At 49.4% G+C, this 22,824-nt stretch overlaps 1 protein-coding gene across 1 annotated transcript in view; it reads left to right on the top strand.

The window, feature by feature from the left end:
- NFASC (neurofascin) overlaps nucleotides 1-22,824 on the top strand; it is a 74,009-nt gene that overhangs the window by 35,459 nt on the left and 15,726 nt on the right. The window contains 10 exon segments of the mRNA XM_066335904.1: nucleotides 143-246; nucleotides 1,665-1,860; nucleotides 3,156-3,226; nucleotides 4,808-5,030; nucleotides 6,341-6,456; nucleotides 7,608-7,812; nucleotides 10,051-10,173; nucleotides 10,968-11,141; nucleotides 14,147-14,161; nucleotides 21,471-21,707. Coding sequence (XP_066192001.1) covers nucleotides 143-246; nucleotides 1,665-1,860; nucleotides 3,156-3,226; nucleotides 4,808-5,030; nucleotides 6,341-6,456; nucleotides 7,608-7,812; nucleotides 10,051-10,173; nucleotides 10,968-11,141; nucleotides 14,147-14,161; nucleotides 21,471-21,707 — 1,464 coding nt within the window.

Here is a 22,824-nt window from a genome sequence, read left to right as displayed (position 1 = left end):
TAAAGATCACTCTGGCCCCTTGAATCGCTGCAGGACATGGACTGTGCCCCAGAGCACATCCTGCCCGTGGGGCTGGGAGAGGTGACGGGAACTGGGACTTGCTCCTGGGACAATTCCAGCCTCATTTATCCCATTCCAACAGAACGACCTGACCGGCCCAGGGACTTGGAGCTGACGGATCTGGCCGAGAGGAGCGTGAGGCTGACGTGGATCCCTGGTGATGACAACAACAGCCCCATCACAGGTCTGTCCCTTGTCCCTAAAACCCTCCTCCCTCTTCCCAGTGACAGGAAAAATCCCTGTGAAAAACAGAGTTCACTTCTTTGATAAATTTTAAGGAATGGGTTTAATAATTAAAAAATAGGACAATTAGGAGACAGATTAAGCAAAAAAGAAGTGTGGCTGGCCGGGTGATTTGCATTCAGTTAAGTCCACAACCTGCTACTTCAGAGGCCTTCTTTAAATGCCATTTTTAGTGCATCAGTGTGTTGAATATTCGTATTTTTCCATAAATTAGTTTCCATATTCCAGGAACTGTTTTGCGTGGTCCCTCCTTGGGCCCACCATTTTAGAGCACTGTGTGTTTTTTGGTTGTGTCTTCATTATCACCTTCATCATCACCTTCATCATCACCTCCAGCTCGGGCCTTGGTCCACACTTTCTTCAGATGGGAGATGCTGATAGTTGGGGTATCAATGGCAGAGTCTTCTTTACATGTTCACTGGATGTTACTTTAATTAAACAGACAGTTTAATCATACTGTATCAATAGCAGGGTCCTCTTTACATGTCCACTGGATGTTATTTCGACTAAACAGACAGTTTAAGCAATTCCTATATCATGACTATCACCATGCCTAATTTTCTTTACTAACAGCACAAATAAAAACATATCCTCACCATGTTGGAGTGCAGGACTCGAATTGCCCTGGGGGGTCTAAGACCCTGGCTGGAACCCCAGGAAAACATTTCCTTTGACCTTAGTCCATGGGAAAAACTGCAAATACTTATAGATTAATTGAAAACAACAAAGATTTAAAATAGATGGCAGTTTAGTTTGTCACAGGGTGAAAATCCATAAGTTTGGGTTTTTTAGAATGGAAGTAGATGGAAGTAGGATGGAGAATTTTGGGCAGTGCCTTAAGTTCTTCTTATTATTATTCTCCTTTGACTCCACCTTCTCCCGTGATGGTGGCACAGAGACATGGCAGGATGTGTTTGATGTAGAAATTGCGTGTCCAGAACTGATTATTGGCCCAAAAAAGTGATTATTAGCACAAAACTGTAAACGCAGCACCTCTTAAGAGTTAATTGGATTACAAACCTTTAGAAGACCTTGAGCACTAAGCCTGGGGAGTTTTTTTGGCAGAGGTGTTTTGAGCTTGGTGTTAGGCGGCGTGCAGACCTTGAGATAAAGAACTGAATAAACATCTTTAAGGACTGAAGCTGCAAGTTCCATTCATCTTTTAAAGCCTGGCACAGGGTAAGGAAAGAAAAGGTGCAGGTTTTGATTAGGAAAAGACCCTTTGTTTAGGGGGTTCCCAAAAACTGAATCCAGGATTACCACAAAGTCATCAATCTCTCAGCGCCCATCTTGCAAAAAAAAGCCGATTTTGCAACGCACGCTTACAACACCATTCCCAACTCTTCCCGCTCTTCCCAGACTACATCGTGCAGTTCGAGGAGGACCGCCTGCAGCCCGGGATATGGCACTACCACTCCAGGTACCCCGGCAACGTCAACTCGGCCTTGCTCAGCCTCTCCCCGTACGTGAATTACCAATTCCGGGTGATCGCCGTCAACGACGTGGGCAGCAGCGCTCCCAGCCTGCCCTCCGAGCGCTACCAGACCAACGGGGCACGTGAGTTTTTTTTTTTTCCCCACCAGGAATTTTTTTTGGAGGGGGGAATTCCTTGGAATCCGCCGCTCTCCATGGAGAGTCTCCCTCCCCGTCCTCAATTGCCAGAATTGGTTTGTGGTGGGATTTTCTGTGTGGAATTCTGGAACCTGTGGGGTGACCTCTTTCAGGGCGCTGAAATGCAGAGGTTTATGCAAAAGTCACTTGTTTTTTTTAATAGAAAAAAAACGTTTTCCTTAAAGGGAAGATTCCTGAAGGGATTCTCATGGAATTCTCTAGTCTGTGTGGAGATTCAGCAAAATGCAGCATTTATGCAAAAGTCACTCATTTTTTAACAGAAAAATCTGGTTTACCTTCTTTTCCTTAAAGGGAAGATTCCTGAAGGGATTCTCATGGAATCCTCAAGTCTGTGTGGTGGCAGCAGAGATTCAGTAAAACACGTAGCTGTTTGCAAAATTCACTCATTTTTTAAAGAAAATCCTGGTTTTCCTTCTTTTCCTTAAAGGGAAGATTCCTAAAGGAATCCTCCCAGTCCTTTCAGCCTATAGGAAGCTCGGAAATCTGTAGGAAAATCAGACTCAAGTGCAAATATTATTAATTATTGGCTGCTGTTAAAGCTGGGTCAATGTTTTGGGGGTGGCACAATTATCCAGAAAAAATGTGGCTGCCCCATCCCTGGAAGTGTCCAAGGCCGGTTTTGATGGGGCTTGGAGCAGCCTGGGATAGGGGAAGGTGACCCTGCCCATGGCAAGGGGGTAGAATTGTGTGATTTTAAGATCCTTTTCCACCCAAATTCCATGACCAAAAGAACAAAACCAGCTCCAATCCGCCACCAAGGCTCGGGTTTGTCTGCCCAGCGCTTTGCCCGGAGGATATTTGGGAAAATTCCACGGGAGGAATTCGCAGGAGTCTCAGCAGTTCTGCTGCGTTTCTCCCTTTACCCGCTGCAGGGAGGTTTTTGGAGGATCTGCTGGCATCTAGTGTTGGCTGCCGACAGCGCCCGCCGTGTTCCAGCCTCCGAGTGACAAACTCCTCGCCCTCCACAATGGTTCCCTTTCAGAGATTTAGGACATTTAGGGGAACAAAAACGAGCCTCCTAAATAAATGGCCTGGTTTTGCAGAGGACTGAGAGTCTCGTGTCCCATTAACCTGAATGGGAACTTCTGAAAAAAAAAATCAGGCCATTAACTTCTGCCTTGGAAGGACTTTCGGCTTGCAGGGTTTTAACCACTCCGTGGTGGCTTTTATTTTTTGACATTGAAAAAACTCATTGTTTTGGTTTTCGATGTGAATTTCAGGTCCTGAAATAAATCCAACGGGAGTTCAAGGGGCAGGGACCCAAAAAAACAACATGGAGATAACGTGGACTGTGAGTTCTCCTTGGATGCCTTTTGGGATGGAGTTGCGGGATGAGGGGGGAATGAGTTCGGAGTGCCAGAGGGATAGATGGGATATTGGGAATTAATCCTTCCCTGGGAGGGTGGGGAGGGGCTGGGATGGAATTCCCAGAAAATCCATGAGCTGCCCTATCCCTGGGAGTGCTCAAGGCCAGGCTGGAGCAACCTGGGATCAGGGAAGGGGTCCCTGCTCACGGGGGTGGAATGGGGTGGGATTTCAGATCCCTTCCAACCCAAACCATTCCAGGATTCCATGAATTAAAAAAGCAGAAGGCACAAGAAAGGCCATTTTTAGTGCTGTGATAACAAGAATAATTCAAAAAAATTAAAAATAAAACAAGTCAAAGACGTGACACCCAAAAATGCCAGATTTCAAACTCAGCTTCCCAAATTTGAGTCCTTGAGCAGCTCAGAGGATTTACGGAGCTGCTCCTGCTTTGCTCCCTGCACCAGCAGGTGTCAGCCACAAATCAGGGATGAGCTGTGAGGATGAACAGCAGCAGGAATAGAGACTGGAATATGGGGACAGTGGATATAGAATATTTATTGTGTAATTCCATATTCTGCACATATTTGATTTATTTTATATAATGTATAAATAAGGAGTCTGGGTTAGTGGAAGAGTCCCTGCCCATGGAAGGGGCCTGGAATTTAAATCCTTTTCAACCCAAATAGTTCCAGGAATAAAATCCTGGATTTTGTGAATGAAATTTCCTGGTCCTGCCTTGGCCTGGAGGGCAAGAACTCCTTTTGGAGGGCAAGAACTCCTTCTGCTTCTCCTTGGGAACAAAACCTTGCCCTCCTTTGGGATTTGCTGATGGAGCCTGGAATAAGACCCCACTGCTGAGCAGAAATTTTGGATCTCCTTGGTGGAGAAACCCAATCTTTGACGCTGTAGTACAGTACAATGACACAAAGACTCCGACTTCAGAAGGCTGAAATTGACTTCTTTATTTTCAGGAAATGTCTCTTTTTTTAATATGACTTTACATGGACTAATTTGATTGATGACAAGAAGACAAACCTCTTCAGTCACATTGGTCAGACCAGAGGGACATCAAGAAGAAGTCCCTCCTAGGGAAAAATATATAAACAAATCTCCCATTAGTAAAAACATGTCTCTTGTTTACAGAAAATTCTCTGGGAAAGGAATTTCAGTAACCAAAACACATCAGGCACGAACCGGGGCTACAAATCGTTTGCTTTATTGTTGCTTCAAGTTTGCCTGCTTTTCACTGTTTGCACTTTATTCTCACGCAGCTCCCAGAAAACCATGTATATTTTTAGAACTTACTTATTTAGTTTACACATTTCTCCTCTGGGAGGAGAAAGATGATCGATGGTGATGTTCACCAGTGAGGTTGAAGAGGTGACAACTGGCGTGGCCAATCTTCTGCCTTCTGATCAAAGCGTACACAAGACGGAGTAAAAAAAATTAAAGAAATTACTTTCCTGCTGCGTGATTTGTTCTTTAGTGTCCCTAACAACAACAGTTTATTATTATTTCTTTTCTTTTTTTCTCACCTTCCCTTCTCTGTCCCGCCCCAATGAAGCCTCTGAACGCGACTCAGGCTTTCGGGCCCAACCTGAGGTACATCGTGCGGTGGCGGCGGCGGGAGCCCCGCGGGAGCTGGCACAACGAGACTGTTCGGGGCGCGCGGCACGTGGTGTGGAACACGCCCATCTACGTCCCCTACGAGATCAAGGTGCAGGCCGAGAACGACTTCGGCAGGGCCCCGGAGCCCGACACCTACATCGGATACTCCGGGGAGGATTGTGAGTGTTGCCTCGGCGGCAGGAGGGGTTTTGGGGATGGTCCCTGGAAGGGTGAGGAGTGGGTGGGATGTGGGAGGGGTATGGCAGAATTTGGGGTGAAAATCTGGTTTTTGTTTGGGCAAGGTTTGGAGGATCTGGGCAGTGGAAAATGTCCCCATCCATGGCTACCTGAGCTGTGGAAAGTGTCCCCATCCATGGCCACCTGAGCTATGGAAGATGTCCCTGCTTGTGGCCACCTGGGCTAGAGGAGGTGTCCCTATCTGTGGCCACTTGGGCCGTGGAAGGTGTCCTTGCTCATGGTGACTTGGGCTATGGGAGATGTCCCCACCCATGGCCACCTGAGATATAGGAGATGTCCCCATCTGTGGCCACCTGAGCTGGGGAAGGTGTCCCTGTCCGTGGCCACCTGGGCCATGGAAGATGTCCTTGCTCATGGTGACCTGGGCTAGGGGTGATGTCCTTTCTCATGGCCACCCTGGCTAGGAAGGTGTCCCCACCCATGGTCACCTGGGCTATGGGAGATGTCCCTGCTTGTGGCCATCTGGGCTAAATGGGGTGAAAAAGTGGGAATCAGGGGATGACAAAGCACTGGAAGCAAGCTGGATCCAGTTCAGAGGTTGCTACTGGCGAAGGTCCATTGTCTGTGCCCTCCCAGGGGTTTTTTAAATTGTCTTGGAAATTCCTGCAATGATTTGGAGGTTTGGGCAGATCTGGATGAGCCTCCAGGGGTGTGTCTGTGTTCTATGGAGGCAAATCAGGGAGATCAGAGCTTCTCCTGCCTCCTTTTGGGGCGTGGGATGGGTTAAAAATCAAAGAATTCCACAAAAACTGTCCCAAAAATAGTCAGATCCAAGCTGCTTCACTCCTGATCTCTCCACACAGCAGCAGCTGTAGAGAGGAGGTAAAATCCCAACTGGATCCACAGCAAATTGACCAAATTCTGATTAAAAATATAGAAATGAGGGGTTTTTGGAACTTTGGGGTCCAACTTTGGGACAGGTGAGGCAGGAAAGGGTTGGACGTGATGGGATCCCTCACCTGGAGAGGGAGGTGAGCCAGACCCTTCCCTGCAGCAGGAATTTCCAATTTTAGCTGGACCAGGAATGTTCTCCTGATGGCTGGTGGAGCGAAATCACATTTATTTTCTCCCCATGGAAGAGGGTGGAGCCACTGTGGGGCTGCAGCTCACGGGATTTGTGATGGGAAAAGCACAGCAGGGGGTTGTCCAGCTGTCCAGCTGTCCAGCTGTCCCAGCTCCAGGGTCATTCCAGGTTCCTAACAGCCACTCCGCTTTATCCCTGCCCGCCCAGATCCCAAGGCTGCGCCCACGGATGTCAGGATCAGAGTCTTAAACAGCACAGCCATAGCTCTGACCTGGACCCGGGTGCACTTGGACACCATCCAGGGACAGCTCAAGGAGTACCGAGTGAGCAAATCCCAAATTCCCCAACCCCAAATCCCGGCACTGACCGTTAACACAGCTAAACCTCCCAAAAATCCACAGCTGGCTCCCAGGGATGGAGCTGCTGGATGTGGGGATGACAGAAAACTTCCTTTGATCACCAGGAACCCAAGAATTTGGGGCAGGAACCCAAGAATTTGGGGCAGGAACCAAGAATTTGGGGCAGGAAATGAGGATTTGCTCTTTGGGGTGTTGGGATGGGGTTGGGGACATCTCCTCCTGCTCCCTCTGGGCTTGGCTGCAGGATTCGAGATGCTCCAAGAAGACAGGGAGGGATTGGGATGGTCCTGGCCACGAGGCAAAGGGGCTCTGAGGGAGTGACCCCACCCAGGTGAGGTTTTGTGTCATCCCCAAAATACTGACAGCGTCTTTTACTGATCAACAACCCCTGAAAAGCCTAAACCTGCTGTCAGGACTAACTGGGCACTAAAACCAACGTGGATCCGTGTTTTTCCGGATTTTTCCAGGTTTATATTTCATATTTATCTGTCTTTCTGGATTTATATCTAATATTTAATATCTGCTGAGGATGGAGCTCTTCAAATCAAGCCAAACCTTGAGCAAGACCCTTCCCTGGGTGTTAAAACCCCAAAACTGGGTGTTAAATTCCCAAAACCTCCTGTCCAGCAACGAATCCCAGCATTCCCAATCCGATCATCTGCTGGCTCTACTTTTCCTGGTTCTGGGGGATTTTCTGAATGGATTCCTGTTTCTGCATGAAATAGGATTTACAGCCAGGAGCTCGAATGGGAAAATGCCCAAATTCAGGCTGTTTTTTGGTGCCTGGGTGTGTCCCACCTTTCCTTGCCCACCACTGCTCCGAGTGGAAAGGGAGAATCACTTGGATTTTAATCCTTGGGAATCAGGAATTGCTTTAGTCCGAGCTCAGTGGCTTTGCTCTATGTTTTGGGAAGCTCTTAACCCCCAGCTCAGCCTCTTCCTCAGGTAACACTCCTGATTTTCCTCATGGAGCTCCACTAATCCCTCTAAAAACCTCCACAGCTTCGAGCTGCCCTTAGAGGCAAAATTCTGCTTTTTAATATCTAAAAACTCCCCAAAAAACCGTGATTAAATGGGAAAAAAAAAGCTTCACCTGGCCTGCCTGTTTCTTGAAGGCCTATTTCTGGAGGGACAGCAGCTTGCTGAAGAACCTGTGGGTGTCCAAAAAACGGCAGTTTGTGAGTTTTCCCGGGGACCGCAACCGGGGCACCGTGTCCCGGCTCTTCCCCTACAGCAACTACAAACTGGAGATGGTGGTCACCAACGGCCGCGGGGACGGGCCCCGCAGCGAAACGAAGGAATTCCCCACCCCTGAAGGAGGTATGTCCCCACAGGGGTGAAGATTCTGGCTTTTTTTTCTCCTAGAAGGTCAGAATTAATTCACGGGAGTCGAAGTTTTCGAGTCCGGACTCGGATGTTCATTATTTATCTGTTTACAGATTCGTGAGGTCTGACTAGCAAATTAGAGAAATGAGGTAAAATGGAGAGCTTCTGACTCTTTCTGAGGTTATTTAAGTGTGAATTACCCAATGACGAGGTGACGCCTTTATTATTTATATTTCTGACCCAATAACGGCCGCCCAAGGCCCGCAATGTGAATATTTTCACCCAATTACAGAAAACCACCCAAATCCTTGAAGAAGAAGGAAGAAGCAGGTGAAGAAGAAGGACCCAGACAATGCCCAAAATCCTCCATCTTGACCCGTACATTATTATATACTAAAGTCCCAAATTCCAAGTTTTTCACCCTGTGAGACCACACAATAATATTCGAATTACACACCCACAATCCCAGTGCTGTCACTCAATTTCGGAAAACTGTTCCATGGCCTCAAGTCGAATTTAATGCCTGATTGAGAGTCACTGCCCCTCAGCTCAGAAAGCCTGATGTTTTCTTCCTCTGGGGCTCCAACACAAAGGGAATTCTTTCCCTGCTGGGAGAGGGTTGGGTGGAGCAGATCCAGGGAGCTGCCTCCTTCAGCAATCCCAAAAAAATCCCTGTCAGGTGCTCTGGACACCTCACCCAAGAAGATTTTGGGCTGAAGCAGAGAAATATTTGCAAAACCCATTTCCAGGCACAGCCCCGTGCCCTCGATTTGCTCCCTGAGCTGGAAACGTCCCCCAGCTGTGGTTTGGATCCAGCAGTTGGATCCATCCTGGAAAAGGCAGGAAAACCTTCCTGGGACCTTCAGGACTCCCTGATTCCTCTGCCAGGCTTTTAGGGCGAGATCACCTCGTTCTTTGTGTCAAGGATGAACTCTGGGGTTTAATTTTGTCGCTAGCACAGGAGCTATTTATAGACACTGCCGATAATTCCGAGCAGGAGCCGTAATTCCAAGGGCTGGAAGTGACTTTTCGTGCAGCCCGCAGAAGGTCACAAAAGCACAAGAAAAGATTTGCAAGTCTTGTCTCAAAGTATTTTGGGGTCTCTCCTTTTCTCTCCCTCCACATCCCATCCCGGCATCTCTCTTCCTTCACAATTCTTTGGGAAAACAATCCCCATTTTTAAAGGATTTTCTGTGGATTATGGAGGTTGTTTCAGATGAAAATGTTCAGTTCCTGTAGGTTTTGCAGGCAGGGGCATTGTGATCTTGCTTCTGGGGCATTTGGGGTGGCTTTGGACATTTGGGGTGATGATAACGACATTTGGGTGGCGTTAATTAATAATTACAGCGGATTTTACTCTTCTCACGGGGAAAAAAATGCAGATTTTGATTTTTCCTGCACCACCAAGCCCTTTTATCAACTCCAACTGACATTGAGGAGGCTGAAGGATATCCTGAACAACTGAAAATAAATCCCCGAGCTCTCCCATCCCTCTTCCCCCAATTAAGACACCGCAATTAGGAGGAAATCAGGAGAATAATTTAACTCCAGGCTGGATAATTCTTTCCTTCCTTCAGCAGTTAAAGCAGTGACAATCCCAGAAGTTCCTTAGGGTAAGGAGCAGCAGCTCCCTGGAGAAAAATCTCTGGAATTCCATTTCCCAGAGATTTTTTTGGGGGATAAGAAAAACCATTTCTGGGGGTTCTAAGGGAGGAATCTTTGGGATGAAAAACCTGGGAAATTTGGGAAGTTTGTTCCCAAGGGTAGATATGGGGCTGGAGAGAAGTTTTTTGGGATATTTATTGCTCTTCTAAGAGAGAAATCTGTGGGATGAAAACTTTGAAGGTCAGGAAATTTGGGTCTGGGAGGAGGAGTAGGGCTGGAGTTAAAAGAAGTTTTTGGGATTATTTTCTCTGCTTCTAAGGGAGAAATTTTTGGGATGAAAACCTGGGGATGGGAGGAGGGCCAGGAAGGAAGGCCAGGAAGTTTGGGTCCAACAGGAGAAGTGGGGCTGGATCTACATTCCACGGGATTTGGATCCCACCAGAGCTCCTCCACTTTTCCTCCCTGTTGAAAACCCCACCTGGCTCGGAGTTTTTGGGATAAATCCTCGTGTGATCCGTTCGGGGCGTGTCTGTGGGGGAATTTCGGAGCCCCCAGGGCGTGGCCCAGCCCGTGGCGGGTGCAGCAGCATGAGATTTGTTACCCTGTGTGTGTTTTCTCTCCTCCAAGTGCCCAGCCCCCCCAGGTACCTGCGGATCCGACAGCCCAACCTGGAAATCATCAACCTGGAGTGGGATCACCCCGAGCATCCCAACGGGATCATCACGGGATACACCCTCCGGTACTATCCCTGTACGTCCCACGTCTTCTTCCCAGGAAATCCTTCTCTTCCTGCTTCTGGCCAGGGCAGGGAGACCTGTGAGGACCTGGAGATGGCCATGGTGGGACAAACTGGTGTTGGGAGGGGTCCTGGACATCTGCAGGGTGGGGTGGGATGTGCTCAGCAGCTCCCCAGACTCAGTTTTTGAAAGGAAATTTTGTTTTATCTCAGATTTAGGAAGATTTTGGGTGCAGCCTGAGGCATTTTTATGTGGACACCTAATGCAAGCTGGATGAGGTGATGCCCAGAATGTTCCTGAGACCCAGAGTGACCTCAGGGTGACCTCAGAGACCCTCCAGGGGCTGAGGGATGAGCTGGACACCCCAGGAACTCCCGGCCCAGGCTGATGGGACAGCCAGAAAATGGAATCAGGGAATCCAAAATACCAGGGGTGCGGGCCAACGATGGCCGCTGAGAGGGGGAGGTGGCCAAATGCTACAGTAAAAACCCAACAGAGGTGACCTGGGGACTGTCCTGTGCTCCTGGCTGTCCCCAAGGCGGGGACATCCCTCCTGTGCCCTGAATTTATGTTTTAAACCAACAGAGGGCAGAGTGAGACGGGATTCCGGAAGGAATTCCTGGCTGGGAGGGTTTGGAAGCACTGGCATGGAGAGGTTTTGGATGCTCCTGCATCTCTGAAGGGTCCAAGGTCAGCCTGGAGCCACCCGGGAGGATGGAAGTGGATGAGCTGGACACCCCAGGAATTCCCAGACCAGGCTGAGGGATGAGCTGGACACCCCAGGAATTCCCATTTTCCCCTCTGCAGTTAACGGGACGCGGACGGGCAGGACGGTGATGGAGAACCTGTCCCCCAACCAGACGAGGTTCTCCCTGCAGAGGTCAGACCCCATCTCCCGCTATCACTTCGTGCTCCGCGCCCGCACCCAGGTGGGAGAGGGAGAGGCCTTGGTGGAGGACTCGCCGGCACTGCTGGATGAAGGTAAGGGCAGCACCCGGCTCTGCCGAGGGGACAGAATGTGGCAAACCCAAAAAATGGAATCATGGCAGGATGTGAGAAACCCCAAAAATGGCATCGTGACGGGCCATGGGACAGCCGAAAAACGGCATCGTGACAGGATGTGACAAACCCCAAAAATGTTATTGTCACAGGCCATGCCAAATCTCAAAAATGGGATCATGACAGGCCATGGGACAGCTAAAAAATGACGTGGTGGCAGGATGTGACAAACCCCCAAAATGGCATAAAGACAGGCAATGGGACAGTCCAAAAATGGCATAAAGACAGGCCATGACAAATCTCAAAAGTGTCACCATGAACAGGCCATGGGACAGCCAAAAAATGGCATCGTGGAAGGATGTGACAAACCCCAAAATGTTATTGGGACAGGCCATGGGATATGGCCTTGTGGTGGGACATGGCAAACCCAAAAATGGAATCAGGGAATCCAAAAAACCAGGAGTGCGGGCAAACAATGGCCGCTGAGAGGGGGAGGTGGCCAAATGCTGCAGTAAAAACCCAACAGAGGTGACCTGGGGACTGTCCTGTGCTCCTGGCTGTCCCCAAGGCGGGGACACCCCTCCTGTGCCCTGAATTTATGTTTTATACCAAAAGAGGGCAGGGTGAGACGGGGTTCCGGAAGGAATTCCTGGCTGGGAGGGTTTGGAAGCGCTGGCACGGGGAGGTTGTGGATGCTCCTGCATCTCTGAGGGGTCCAAGGAGCCACCTGGGAGGGTGGAAATGTCCCTGGGTGGGACCAGATGAGATTTAAGGTCCTTTTCAACTCAAACTGATCGGTGGTTTTGGGGTCTCGCTCTCCTCGTGCTGAGGGTGAGGCTCTGGTTCACCCCTCAGGGTTTGTGTGTGAGCTCAACGGGAGCAGCTTTGGGGTATTTCTGTGTGCAGGGACCTCAGTGCCACCTCCCTGTCACCCCACAGGTGTCACTTGACCCTAAAAGACTCCAGAGTCCCAATCTCAGCCCCATAATCAGATAAAATTCCCAGTGCCACCTTCCTATGACCCCATGGGTGGCACCCAACCCTAAAAGCCTTCAGAGCTCCAACCTCAACCCCATAACCACATAAAACTCCTGGTGCCACCTCCCTGTCACCTCACAGATGTCACCCAACCCTAAAAGCCTCCAGAGCCCCAATCTTGGCCCTATAATGAGATGAAACTCCTGGTGCCAGCTCTCTGTCACCCCATGGGTGTCACCCGACCCTAAAAGCTTCCAGAGCCCCAATCTTGGCCCCGTAATCAGATAAAACTCCCGTTGTGGAACATCCATCAAGTTTAAGTGGAATTTCCGGAGCCCTGAGGGAGCCAAGGGCAGCTCTGTGCCCTCCTTAGGCCCGGCTGATGGAGCTGGGATTGGGTTTGAGCCGGGATTTAATGGGGTTTTCTCTCCTTCCCTCCATCCCCCATCCCAGCTAATGGCTCTGAGTGGGGAAAGCGATTCCTGCCCGGATCCAGTGGGAATAAAACCATTCCCGACACCCCTGGGGTGGGATCCAGCAAAATTTATTGGATGAAAGGGGAGAAAACAGCCAAGGGAAAGACGAGAGGGGCCTGGAATTGATTTAAAAAGAATTGGGAGATCTCAGGGATTGGATTGGAGTCAAAAATTGAGTATTTTTAGCTGCTTCAGACCAGAATTTTAAACAGTGATAATAACGAGGTAACAGTCATGGTGTATAATTTTTTTTAATATTAAAATAAAAAACATAATATTAAAAATAATATAAAATACAATAAAATAATATAAAATAATGTATAATATATATAATATAGATATACAAAATTTTAATAATGCATAATAATGTACATTAGTGTGGTAATATATAATAATTTATATAATAATATATAATTTTTACATTTATAAATTTTAATTGATTTTGGATCAGTTTTGTGTATTTGAAAAGACCAGGTGGTGCCCAAACCTGCTGGACAAAATAAGCAACCCCCTCTGTGGGGTTTGGGGTCAGGATGTGCCACCCGGTGCTGCCAAAAAGCACCAAATTTGGCTGTCAAAGTGCAGAAAAAATATAAATTTAAATTATTTACTCCCACATGGCAGAAATTTGCCCTCCAGACACGAGGTACAACATGAAATAAGGGAGGTTTTGCTCACTTTGATGGGACTTCCCGCCAAGCTGAGGGAAAGATGGGGCAGGAATTTAGGGAAAATAAGCAGACTAAGGAAATTAAATCCATTAACTCGCTCCAAGGAGGTTTTCTGCTCCAGATGAGGAGTTTAAATCGGGTGGGACATAAAAAACCGAGGAGAAATTCGGTGTCAAAACTGGTTTTTGTTTGGATTAGACCTAAATGCCTGCTGAAGTACTTGTCTGAACGACACCACTGTCACCTCAGTGCCACCTCAGTGTCACCTCTGGCCCCTCTTGGGTGTTTAACCTGGATCCTGGGGTGGTCTATCCCAGATTCCCTGGCTTGGTTTGTCCCAGATTTCTGCTTTATCCCAGATTCCTGGTTTATCCCAGATTTCTGGATTCCAGAGGCCGTCCCATGTTGAATTTGATCTCATTTTTTCCCCCTCTCTCTCCTGTCTTCAGTGACTCTGACTGTCCTGGTGGCTCCTTGGAGTTGTTTGATAAATTCCTGTGGTTTTCTCTCCCCTTTTCTTTCCATTTTCCCATTTCCCCCCCTTTTTCTCTCCATTTTCCTATTTTCTCCCTCTCTCCGATGACTCCGAGTGTCCTGGCGTCTCCTTGGCGTTGTTTGATAAATTCCTGTGTTTCTCTCTCCTCTCTTTCTCTCCATTTCCCCCATTTTTTCTCCCTTTTCCCCATTTTTCCAATTTTCCAATTTCCGTTTTCCCATTTTTCCCCTTCTCTCCCATGACTCCGACTGTCCTGGCGGCTCCTTGGCGTTGTTTGATAAATTCCTGTGTTTCTCTCTTCCCTCTTTCTCTCTCAATTTTCCCATTTTTTTCTCTCTCCCTCTATCCCTGGCGCTGCCTCCGAAGCCACGCCAAGCCCAGGTACCGTACCCGGAGGTAAAACCGGCATGGGGGCACCGGAGCTTGCCAATTAAAGCCGCCAATTAAGCCGAAAAGTTCATTAAAACCCTTCCAATGGCCACAGCCAAGCGGGCAGTTCAATGGTTTCAGGCACAAAGGGGACCAGGGCGGCTCCACAGCGGGGCAGGGGAAGATTAAAAGGTCTCAAAGACGGGATTGAAATCCGCTCAAAAATCTCCAAACCAAACCACGGCGGCTTCGGGCCCAGAGGACAGTCCAGTTCACATTAAATTGGGCTTTTTTTCCCTATTAAATTGGGCATTTTTTCCCTATTAAAATGGAGGTTTTTTTCCTATTAAAGTGAGGGGTTTTTCCCTATTAAAGTGGGTTTTTTTCTCTATTAAATTGCGGGTTTTTGCCTATAAAGTGAAGAGTTTTTCCCTAATAAAGTGGGGATTTCCCTGTTAAAGAAGAGTTTTTTCCATATTAAAGAGGGTTTTAACCTATTAAAGTGAGTTTTGTTTCCTCATTAAAGAGGATTTTTTCCTTATTAAAGAGGGCTTTTTTCCCTATTAAAATGGGGTTTTCCCCCTATTTTAGCAGGTTTTTCCCCCTACTATAGACAGCTTTTTCCCCATTAAAGAGTGTTTCCCCGCTATTTTAGGGGGGTTTTTTTCCAAATTAAAGAATTTTTTTTTTTTTATTAAAGAGGGATTTTCTCCCTCCTAAAGAGATGGTTTTTTTTTTTTTTTTCCTTATTAAAGAAGGGGTTTTTTTCTGTATTAAAGAATTTTTCCCTATAAGACAATTCCCCCCCTTCTCACAGATGATTTTAAGCCCAGCCCTGCACAAACTCCTCTCCTTTTTTATCCCATCCCCATCCCACAGAACATTTCCGGCTCCATGGGGCCCTTGTGGGATCACAGCTGGAGATTTGGGATTTTTTGAGGGGTCGAAATTCCCTTTAGCTCTCCCAGGGCTCAGATCCAGGAGATTCCTCCCCACCCCCGGTGTCCATTGGAAGGGTTTGAGCGGGAATTTGAGCTGTGCATGTTCTGCATGGAGCCTCTCTGCTGGCTTTGCCCTCCTCGCTATTCCCAAAAAATCCGTGGGAGAAGGGAGAGACCTTTTCCAGCACCAGGGACAGCTCCCCTTCCTCCTCTCCTTTTCCTCCTTCTCCTTCTCCTTCTCCTTCTCCTTCTCCTTCTCCTTCTCCTTCTCCAATCCTGGTTATTCCAACACAACCCCAGGTCGCCCAGGGAAGGATTCCCACCTCTCCCAGACTTGGAAAATTCTGATTTTCCCCTCAGCCAACACGCATCCCTCACATTCCAGAGCCTTTTCCCGCCTCAGGGATGCGGGAACGGCCCATCAGGAGGCGCAGCCGGCACCAAACTCATCCCAAAAAAAAACTTTTTTTGGGAGCAGCAGCAGCTCCTGATCCCCTGCACTGAGGGACCTCATCAGGTCCTGCTTTGCCTCGGCACGTTCCAAGCAGGAACAGCTTCCCAGGGAAGGTTTTCCCGAGGGATCCAAGGGCAGGATTCTCTTTTCCTGCCTCGTGGATGTTCCTTCTCTTTGGATTTTGTCGCAGCGGCGTCTCTTCCTGATAATATTTTGCTTTTTTCCCCCCCAGTCGTTCTCCTTCCTGTCTTTTCCTCTTCCTTCACCTTCCCAAAGGAAAAAAAAAAAAGAGGAATGACAGGTTGGTCAGGTTTAGGTGGTGGGCACATGGAAATTAACATAAAAATCCTGAAAATTCCCATAAAAATGCTGGAAATGAACATAAAATCCCTGAAAAATATGCACATAAAACCCCTTGGGACTGAGGCCACCCTCTCCTCCAGCTCCTTCTCCATCCAGGGTTTGGCTCATCCAGCAGAATCTGGATTTTCTTTGTGGATCAGGATCTCCTCGAGTCCCTTTCTGCTTCCAGAGGATCTCACTGAACTCTGGAATCACGGCCTGATCTCTTCATCCTCCCGGCACCGAATCATTCCCAGCTTCATTTCTTGGCCCAATGGAATTATTTGTGATTTCAGGGATAATCCTCCAATTATCCAGAGCCCATTCCCTCCATTTGCCCTTTTCCAAAAGGGAAAAAAAAGCCACTTTGGAAAGGGCTGAGAGTTGGGAAGCGGAGCTGGAAATTGGGAATTTTCTGCCTCATCTTCCTCACCTTCCTCCAAGATCCAGGGCATGGAAAAATCCCTCTCCCATCCCAATCCCGATCCAGAGCTGGATCTCTTTTCTCCTCCCGCCTCCTCAAACTCCAGAGAATATTTCTCTTCCCAAAAAATCCTAGGAAATTCTCCCTGACCTTTCCCATCTCTGTTGGCTGACCAAGATCAGGCAGATTTTTTATGGAATTCATCCTGAAAATTGCAGGGAAATTCTCTTTTCCGCTGCCAGGGGATGAAAATGTTCCTTTTCCAGGGAGAAGCCGACACAGGCGGGGTCAGGGCCGGGAGGAAACGGAGCAGGTGATGGAATGGAAGTGAAGTGCAGTGATTTTTCCCTCAGGAAAGGATTCACCTTTCCTGAGCCAGGCTTTGGACAACGGGAGAGGAGATCTGGAGGGAAAGAGAAGATTAAAAATGGGCTTTTGGTTTATGTTCTGAGTGAAAACGAAACCCCTAAACTGGATTTTTTTGATTTTTCCATCCTTATGGAAAAAAAAAAAAAAAAAAACCAAACAAAAAAACAACCAACTTCATCAGGGGCCATAAAGAAATTTGGTTTAGGGTCACAGGGAAAATCCTGGTTTTTCTCTGTCCATAAATGAGGATTTGAGGAGAAAAATCCCATTTTTCATTTCAGAATGAGAAGGAATTGCTGAGCCCTCTCTTTCTGCTTCATCACCCCTCCTCTTCTCCAGTTCCTTCTCTTCCCACCTTGGATTTTCCCAGCTTCATGGCCAAGGATTCCCAATTCCATTCTGTCGGTAAAAACCGGGAGAATAAAAAATTAACCTCAGCCCGATCACCATCAGAAAAATCATGAAAAATTCATCCCAATATCCTCCAAGCCTCATTATTTTGCAGACACACCCCAGGGAAAGATGTTGCCACAGCCCGACATCGCATTAAAAGCACCTTTAAATAATTAAAAAGTGGCAGAGATTGGGATTGTTTCCTGGATTTTGCAAAAAAAAAAACCCAAAAAACCAACAAAGTCCCTTTTCATTGAATTATCCTGCTCTGAGCAGGATTTTTGTCTTTTCCTTAGAACTTCTCTTTTAAAAAAAATTTCATTTTTCCTTTTAAGATTCTCCCTTTCTGAATTTTTTTTTTCCCTTTAGAGCTTCCCTTAAAAAAATCCCATTTTTCCTTTTAGGATTCTCCTTTTCTGGGATATTTTTTCCCCTAATCTCTGCTTCAAACAGGTTTTTATGGAAGGTTTGGATTCTTTTTGTTGTTGTTGTTGTTGCTCCACTCCCAGCTGGGGAGGCAGCGAAGAGCTCAGCATCTCTCATTAGTGAAATTATTAATTGCTGCATCCTCAATCCATCATCTTCCCCTGCTCTCATCCTTCCCTGAGAGGGAATAATGGATCTTGGAGACGGAAAAAAATATAAAACCAGCCTTGAAAGGGAGACAATTAAAGAGCTGAGTGCTCGTTCGGCTCTTTCCAGGAAGATGGGCTGGCCTAAAATGGGATAAAGAGCTGGGAATTGCTGCTGGTGGTTTTTAGTCCGAAATTCCTGGGTGATTTCTTCCCTCTTGGAGCGAATTCCCAAGTGGCTGCTCCCTTCCGGAAAATGGGGAATTTTTTCCCCCCTTATCCCATAAATTCCAGGTGCTCAGTCCTGTCCTCGAACTTTTCTGTCCAAGCTCTGGGAGTGCAGGAAAATAATTCCAGCAGCTCCAGAAAAACTGGGAATTCTTGTTCCCAAAAAACTTTCCATCAAGAAGGGAAGGAAAACAATTCCAGCTCCTCCACAAACTTCTGGAATTCTCGTTCCCAAATTCCTGACCAAACCTTGGAATGCAGGAAAACAATTCCAGCTCCTTCGCAAAGCTTGTGGCCAGTTTTTAGGAGGAATTCCAGTTTTTTTGCGGTGGGATTTCCAGGTTTTCCGAAGGTTTGGGAATGCCAGCCTGGCTCTCCTGTGTCCCTTTGGGGTTTTTGTCGCTGCCGGTGGCAGCCAGAGGGCTTTTGAGGCTTCCCCCGGGAAGGGACTCTCGGATCTCTAAAATCCCTTTTCTTTGGGGGATATAGGATCCTTGGGATCCCCCTTGATCCCTGAGATCCACCCGCAGCCCTCATTATGGGATGGATTTGAACGCTTCTCCCCCAAGCCCCAAATCTCTTCTCCTGCATCCAATTTAATCTTTAAACCCGAGCGAGGCCGCGGTTTCTCATCCCGGGATCAAACCCCGACCCCTCCCCGAGCAGAATTCCCCGAGTTTTCCGGCTCACCCCGTCCCACTCTTCACCTGGCCCTGCTCCTGCCAGGATGATTTTCCATCCTCTCCATCCCCTCCCGAGCCAGCCCCGAGTTATCCTGATGGGAAGCGACGGCTCCGCTCCCGGGGAATCGCTTCCCCCAGAGCCGGGGAATTGGGGCAGGGAGGGAAAAAAATCCCTCCTGGAATCGCGGGCAGCTCATCCCACTGCTCCAGAATCGCCGAGGATTGATTCGAGGGATGCTCACGGATGAGATTCCCGCAGCAGGAACAGCCAGGCTGGGATTTATCCCGGATTATCTCTTTCCTAACTAAACCCTGAATTAAAGCTGAATTTCTGCTGCTCCCGGGAGGCGCTGGGAGAGCTGCTCCAGGTTTTTCCGCCTTCCCCCAAAGTCACTTTGTGCCTTTTGGGGATCTCGTTTTCCTGCGGGGCAATCCGCGGTCCCCGTGGGAATGCCAGGCGTGCATTAGCTGATGGCTGCCTCCATCGCGCTAATGGGGACATTAACCCGGCGACACCAATCTCTTAACCCTCCCTCCCAAAAAAACCCCACCAAAAACTCCTCCAGGAACCAGCGGAGATGGATGGGGACAAATCCCAGGGCGGGAAAAGCTTTTAGCGGCCTCAGGACCCCGCCAAGTCCTTGTGGAACAAACCAGAAGGGCAAAACGAAAAAAAAAAAAAAAATCCTTTTTTTTTTTTTTTTTTTGGCTCACCAGGAACACGCGAGGGCAAAGCCCAGCCTGTGGCTGTGTCCCCTCCCTGTCACCTCCCCCTGGCCGGGCTGGACCCCCCGGGCTGTGCACGGATCGGGGTGCATGAGATGGGGGTGCTGTGGGGTCAGCACGGAGAGGAGCCGGGAGGGTTTTTGGGGTGGCTGTGCCTGCTCTCGGGGCTGCGTTGGGGTTTTTGGGGTGACTGTGCCTGCTCTCGGGGCTGCGTTGGGGTTTTTGGGGCGGCTGTGGCTGCTCTTGGGGCAGGATGGGAGTTTGGGGTGGCTGTGGCTGCTTTCAGTGGCTGGACAGGTTTTTTTGGGTAGCTGTGGCTGCTCTTGGGGCCAAACGCGGTTTTTGGGGTGACTGTGGCTGCTCCCGGGGCTGAGCTGATGCTTTTGAGGAGCTGGGGCTGCTCTGGGGGCACCTCTGAGGGTGGATGAGGTTTTGGGGTAACTCTGGCTGCTCCTGGGGCACTTTTGAGGAACCAGGGATGCTCTGGGGGCATCCCTGATGCTGGGCTGGAGTTTTGGGGTGACAGTGGCTGCTCTGGTGACACCCCTGGGGCCAGGCTGGAGTTTTGGGGTGACAGTGGCTGCTCTGGTGACACCCCTGGGGCCGGGCTGGAGTTTTTGGGTGCTTTGGGGTGCTCTGGAGGGACCCAGACCTGGCCTGATGCTCTCAGCCGTGCTCTAACCCTAATTTTGCACCTCAGACGGGCTGAGCGAGCTCCTCTCTGCCTTTGGATGGAGTTTCAGGGCTTGGATCTCCTTGGGGATGGGGAGGAGAAGTCTGGCTTGGTGCCAGGACTGGTTTTAAAGCTCTTCCGTCGAGCTGGTTTGGTTTGGGGGGCGACATTGATAAAATCTGGCTTCCTTTGGCCCTCAGAGGGACTTGGAATCCCGCGACCCGCAGGAATATCGGTGATAAATGTAATTTAACCTGATGGTCCCGCGGTGAGTCCCCTCCCAGTCACCTTTTGGTATTTGGAGCAGAATTCCGGCTGCGTTTTCCAGCCCGTGCCCTTCTCCCTCCCTGAGGGACCCTCACCCCACTCAGGGTGGGTTTAAAGAACGCATTTCCCCTTTTCCTTTCAGCACGCTCCCGCTTTTCCTCGGAAAAATCACAACCCCCAATGAGACAATTAACAAATCGCTCCCAATTATTCATCCCCGGACAGCTCGAGGTGCTCAAAACCCTCATTTAAATGTAAATCCAGAGGGGCAGCGCTGCCCAAGCTCCATCCCTCCCTCCCCAGGGAGTTAAACCCCCATCGAGGGGGAAGCTGCTCCTTCTCCAGGCTGGAAAAAACTGGGAAAAGCTGGAAAAAACTGGGAAAAGCTGGGAAAAGCAGCAAGGCTGAGCCGGCAGCTCCAAAAACAAGAAAAAGAAATGCTGGAGGTGTAGTCCAGGGGCAGCTGGATTAATGGAATTGTGGCTCGCCCGACAAATGGGATTAATGCGTTTTCTTGGAGATAAATCCCATTTCCCGGGATGCGGCGGGACAAAGGGAGGAGGAATAAGCCTGTGGTTTTTCCAGGCTGCGTTTTTTCCATGGTGGTTTGACCCAGGAGGGTGACGGGCAGGGAAAGGACAGAGGACGAGCAGCTCGTTCAGGTTTTGGATTGGGATTGGAATGGGAGTTAAATTAAGGGAACGGGAGCAGCCCCAGCACCTCTCCCAGCCCCTGGGGTGGGCTCAGGGGCAGGAAAAGGGGGTCAGCCGTGTGTTCCCAGTGGGATTTGCTCCGGGCATCTCTCCCAGCACTTGGGATCGGCCCAGTCCATCCCTGCACGGGGACAGGGGGTAGGAAAAAGGATTCAGCCTCTTGTTCCCAGTGGGATTTGCTCCAGCCTCTGGGATCAGCGCAAACGTTCCCTGCATGGGGCCAGGGGCAGGAAAAGGGATCCAGCCTGGTATTCCCAGTGGGATGTGCTCCAGCTCCTGGGACAGTTTCTGGCAATCCTTGCCTGGGGCCAGGGGTAGGAAAAGGGGCTCAGCCGCGTGTTTCCAGTGGGATTTGCTCCGTGCACCTCTCCCAGCCCCTGGGATCAGCCCAGTCCATCCCCGCACGGGGCCAGGGGCAGGAGGAGGGCTCCAGCCGTGCGTTCCCAGCGGGATTTGCTCCGTGCCGTGCTGCTCCGGGGAGGGCAGTGCCCAGGGGGCACCACCCCAGGTACAAAGCCGGTGTTTCCCTCTCCCAGAGGCAACTGGGCCGCCTCCAACCACAGGGGAGGAAACCAGCCCTGAAACCAGCCCTGAAATCAGCCCTACAATCAGTCCTACAATCAGTCCTACAATCAGCCCTACAGTCAGCCCTACAGTCAGCCCTACAACCATCCCAACCACCACAACCACCACCACCACGGCCACCAGCACCGCCGCCAGCACCAGCGCCGCTGCCGAGAGGGCTCCGGCAGCCACCACCAGGCACGAGTTGGGTACTGAGCTTTCCTTCTCCTCTAACCCCTCTCTAACCCCACTGCCACCCCTCCCCACCTCCGTTCTTTGGGATACTGGGGGGAAATCGGAGTTATCCCGTGCTCCAGGATGGAAATCTGGGTGTAAAAATGGGAATTTTGGGGGTTCTGTGGCAGCAGGGAATGAGCCCAGCCCTGCTGGGGGTGTGGCGATGCTGGATGAGGTTTGGGAAGAGGTGGAAAAACCCTACAAATTCCACCCCCTGCAAAGTGTTATCTGGTGTTTAGAGCTGTTAAAGGAACGGGTTCTGGTGCGTCTCCTGCAGGAGATGTCAGCTCGGATTTAGCACCTCAGCTGTTAGCAAGGAGACCTGTCAGGATTTATCGGGGTCTTTGGGTTCATCCCGCTGCTCCCTGCGCTGCTGGAGCCCCCGGGAACGTAGGGGAAGGGTGAGAGCTCTAGATCCCTGTGCCAGGCCTTTCCCAGGCCGGGAGAAACTTCTTGTGCCGTCAGGAGAATCCAAACTCGGCTCTGGCAGGGAAATCTTCCCTCCTGGATGTGTTCGAGGGATAAATCTGGAAGGATTTATCCAGTTTGGAAATGCCAGCATAAGGAAATTTACGGTTTATAAGTAATTAGGATTGTTCGAAAATAAGTCGAGCAAAAAAGGAGTGAAGTCAGGATTAAAAACTTGGACGGGGTTTGGAGCAGCCTGGGACAGTGGAAAATGTGGATTTGGGGTGGAATGAGATGAATTTTAGGGTCCCTTCCCACTCAAACCGGCCTGGGATGATTCCAGGACTGAGTCCAAAGCTGTTTTTCTATATTCTTTTTTGCATAAAATCAGTTTGAAATGCTTTAAACCCACCAAAACTTTCTGCACGGGGGATCTGCCCCCACCTGACACCCCAGGGCTGGTGATGAAGAGGAATCACCCCCCACACCAGTCATTAATCCGTGGTGTTAATTGCAAATAGGGAATCAAGGCACGAGGCACAGAGCAGGGAAAGAGGACAGGAGGAAACGAGGAACCCCCCATTGACCCCACCCAAACCAGGCTGGGATTTTAGGGATTCCAGCTCCTTGTCGTGCCCTAAACACCCCCCAAATCAGCTTTTCCCATGGGATTTTGGCAGT

The sequence above is a fragment of the Sylvia atricapilla genome, chromosome 25, assembly GCF_009819655.1.
Source record: "Sylvia atricapilla isolate bSylAtr1 chromosome 25, bSylAtr1.pri, whole genome shotgun sequence".
NCBI lineage: Eukaryota > Metazoa > Chordata > Aves > Passeriformes > Sylviidae > Sylvia > Sylvia atricapilla.
The sequence above is the reverse complement of the archived record's forward strand: the minus strand, read 5'-3'. Positions and strand labels throughout refer to the sequence as shown.